The sequence below is a fragment of the Coffea eugenioides genome, chromosome 7 (assembly GCF_003713205.1).
Source record: "Coffea eugenioides isolate CCC68of chromosome 7, Ceug_1.0, whole genome shotgun sequence".
Lineage (NCBI taxonomy): Eukaryota > Viridiplantae > Streptophyta > Magnoliopsida > Gentianales > Rubiaceae > Coffea > Coffea eugenioides.
Window position 1 is genome coordinate 3,332,631 of NC_040041.1, and position 2,652 is coordinate 3,335,282.

At 39.9% G+C, this 2,652-nt stretch overlaps 1 protein-coding gene across 1 annotated transcript; it reads right to left on the bottom strand.

The window, feature by feature from the left end:
- Nucleotides 1–614: 614 nt before the first annotated feature.
- LOC113777849 lies at nucleotides 615–2,302 on the bottom strand. Its single transcript, XM_027323065.1, has 3 exons — nucleotides 2,071–2,302; nucleotides 1,506–1,966; nucleotides 615–1,371 (listed from the first exon to the last, which is right to left on the bottom strand). The coding sequence occupies exons 1-3, from the start codon at nucleotides 2,162–2,164 to the stop codon at nucleotides 805–807; spliced, it is 1,122 nt and encodes a 373-aa protein (XP_027178866.1). The 5' UTR covers nucleotides 2,165–2,302; the 3' UTR covers nucleotides 615–804.
- Nucleotides 2,303–2,652: the final 350 nt, after the last annotated feature.

A 2,652-nucleotide genomic window follows, 5' to 3' on the forward strand; every position in this document is an offset into this window, starting at 1 on the left:
CTCTCTTTGGATATATTCTTTCCAGCCCATTTTATTAATCTTGATTTCTATTTTAGTTTGTGCCAAATTTATTTATCATGGTCTTAAAAGGAAAATGAAAAAAGACTTAAACAGCTAGCAATGAAAGTAACATTTCACTTATTGAAGGCCGATTCTGGCCGTACTGGTAATCAATCCTCCTACTTTTTGTCAAAACTTCATTTCTGCAGAAATTACCTTTATTTCCGAGTGTTAATATTTTTTTTGGGGTATATTCTTTATGTGCCGAATAGGTGAGAACACACATTCAACTATTTGCATGAAAATTGATGGCTATGAGACAGCACTCATCTTAGAATTTGGAACTTTAGAGTGAGCACAAATTAGATTTTGCAATTGAATACGCTACCTGGATTCTGTGTAAAATATGTTGCATTTTTAGTAGGATGTGTGACTGCTCACTACGAAAACGATTGCTCTCGCAAATTGTGACATATTATCTCAAAAATTCCTTGGCTCCTCGTTAACCAATGGCTATGTTTCATTCACTTCTCAACAGAAGCTTACTTCCGTCACCAAACACCTAGAGGCCAAATGATCTTTTAGCACCAGTTTTGACTCAAAACAACTTTAAGAAATTGTAAACCAAAACATAATAATATCGCAAGAGATAAAACTGAATTGATGAGTATTGTAGTATTCCAGAAACAAGTTCAAACGAATAGGTCAACGAGAAGACAGAGAACAGAAATGATGCTGTCGCGAGCAAGACAACCAAGAATTCCATCATGACAAAACAACCAACAATGAACTAACTGGAGAAATTCAGTCATCAGGGAAGCGAAGGTGTTTCCCTTTTGGTGTTGGCAAGCCCTTCAATTTCAAGACGCTTGGCGAAGCAGTTGATGCCGATTCACTCTGTAGACCACAAACTTCCTCCTCTCCTTCGAGCTCGTCATCACTGTTGTAGACAAACCGAGTGTGCTTGCCAGCAAATTCTCCCATAGTCACCTCACCATTCACACGGATCTTGCTGATTGCATCACACAGTTCATCAACCAATTCTAAATCATCTTCCTTTTCTTCTTCTTCATCATAATAGTAGTCATTGTCGCACTCCTCTTCAACTCCATCAAGGCCTTCCTCATCATCTTCTTCTAGATCATCTATAGTACTTGCATTAACCTGAATGGACCAAATAGATGAATCATCATCATCAGTGGTTGCCCTTTCTTTGCCTTCGCTCTCTCCCCCTTGGTACGTCACCCCAGATGAACATTCAGATCCTTCTGATTTTTCAGAAAAATCCAGTATCAGAGACCTTGTAATCATCGAACTCTTGTCGGACTGATTGCCCTCTTGTTTCTTTCCATCAAAAATCTCACTAACCATCTATATAAACAGTCCAAAAAACAAAAAAGGTATGAATTAAAAAAAAGGCCATATAAAGACGAAGAATACAAGAAAATACAAATTTAGTTTCTCTTAATTTAAAAAGAATAAAAAAGTTTAGAAGATGAAAAAACCTGAGAAATGATAAAATTTTCTTCTACAGGAGATTGGGTTAAGGAAGCCAACCCACTGGTGTGGGAACTGCCATTGGCAGAGAGGTTCAGGATTTGTGGGGTATTCGCTGGTGTAGGGGCTGCAAGAGTCAAAGGAGAATTAATGAAGGCTTGGAGGTGGAGGAAAGGCCTATTTTCCGAAGACAATTTGGAGAGCTCAGCCTCTTCTTCAACTTTCTGCAGTAAAGTCTTGACTTGCCCCCTCAAAAGTGCTTCCCCTGAACCAGGAGTGCCATCATGCTTCGCTCTGCTGCTAAATCTTTTCTTGGACATGGCTGACGATGGGGTCTCCAAACTTCCCATTGCAAGCCCAACTATTGGAGAATCATTGGTGATATCAATCAGGGCTGAGCGATCTTGCTGCTTCCCGTTCTTTCTGTGTCTTGATTTTGTCAGACCGGTTTCAGATTCTTCAATTTTCCCTGAAGAAACAAGAAAAATCAAAATTAAGTCCTTAAATTTATTATCCCAGAATCTCTTATTTTGCACAGAGGAAAGAAAAATGGAATTGAACTGTTATATTTACTTAATGTGGAAACGCTAGTAGCACTGCTGTTTGCGGCAGCAGCGGACAAGGTTTGTGATCTTGTGACTCTTCTCGTCGATGATGGAGTCTCCATTGGAATTGCGGAAAACCAAGAGGAAAAAAAAAAAAAGAAATAAGAAGATTACGTCTTGGCTGCAGAAAAAATTGAACTTTTCCGATGAGGGATGAAAGCAGATGGATTGACACAAATTGTAAGAAAGGAAGAAGGAGATGTTTTGTGGGCAGAAAGGTGATGGTCTTATACAAATATTAATTGAGAAATATAGGGTTGGGACTTCGGAGACGGAAAATGTGACCGTTAGAGCGTGATAAGGCGGCGTTACGTAACTAGCCGTTGAGATTTGAATGGAGGCAGAGGCAGGGCAGGCCTGGAGCTACTACCCATTTATCTGGTTTTACTGGGCACGTCGTGATCGTTGGATGCTCAGAGCCCAGTCCCAAATGGGCATGTCATTTACAGCCCAATAGTTCAAGTCTGCGAATTGGAGACCGCGACGTCCCATCAGACAATGCCCAGTACTTATTTGATATTCCTATTTATTTCCCGAACAAAAAGGCAAA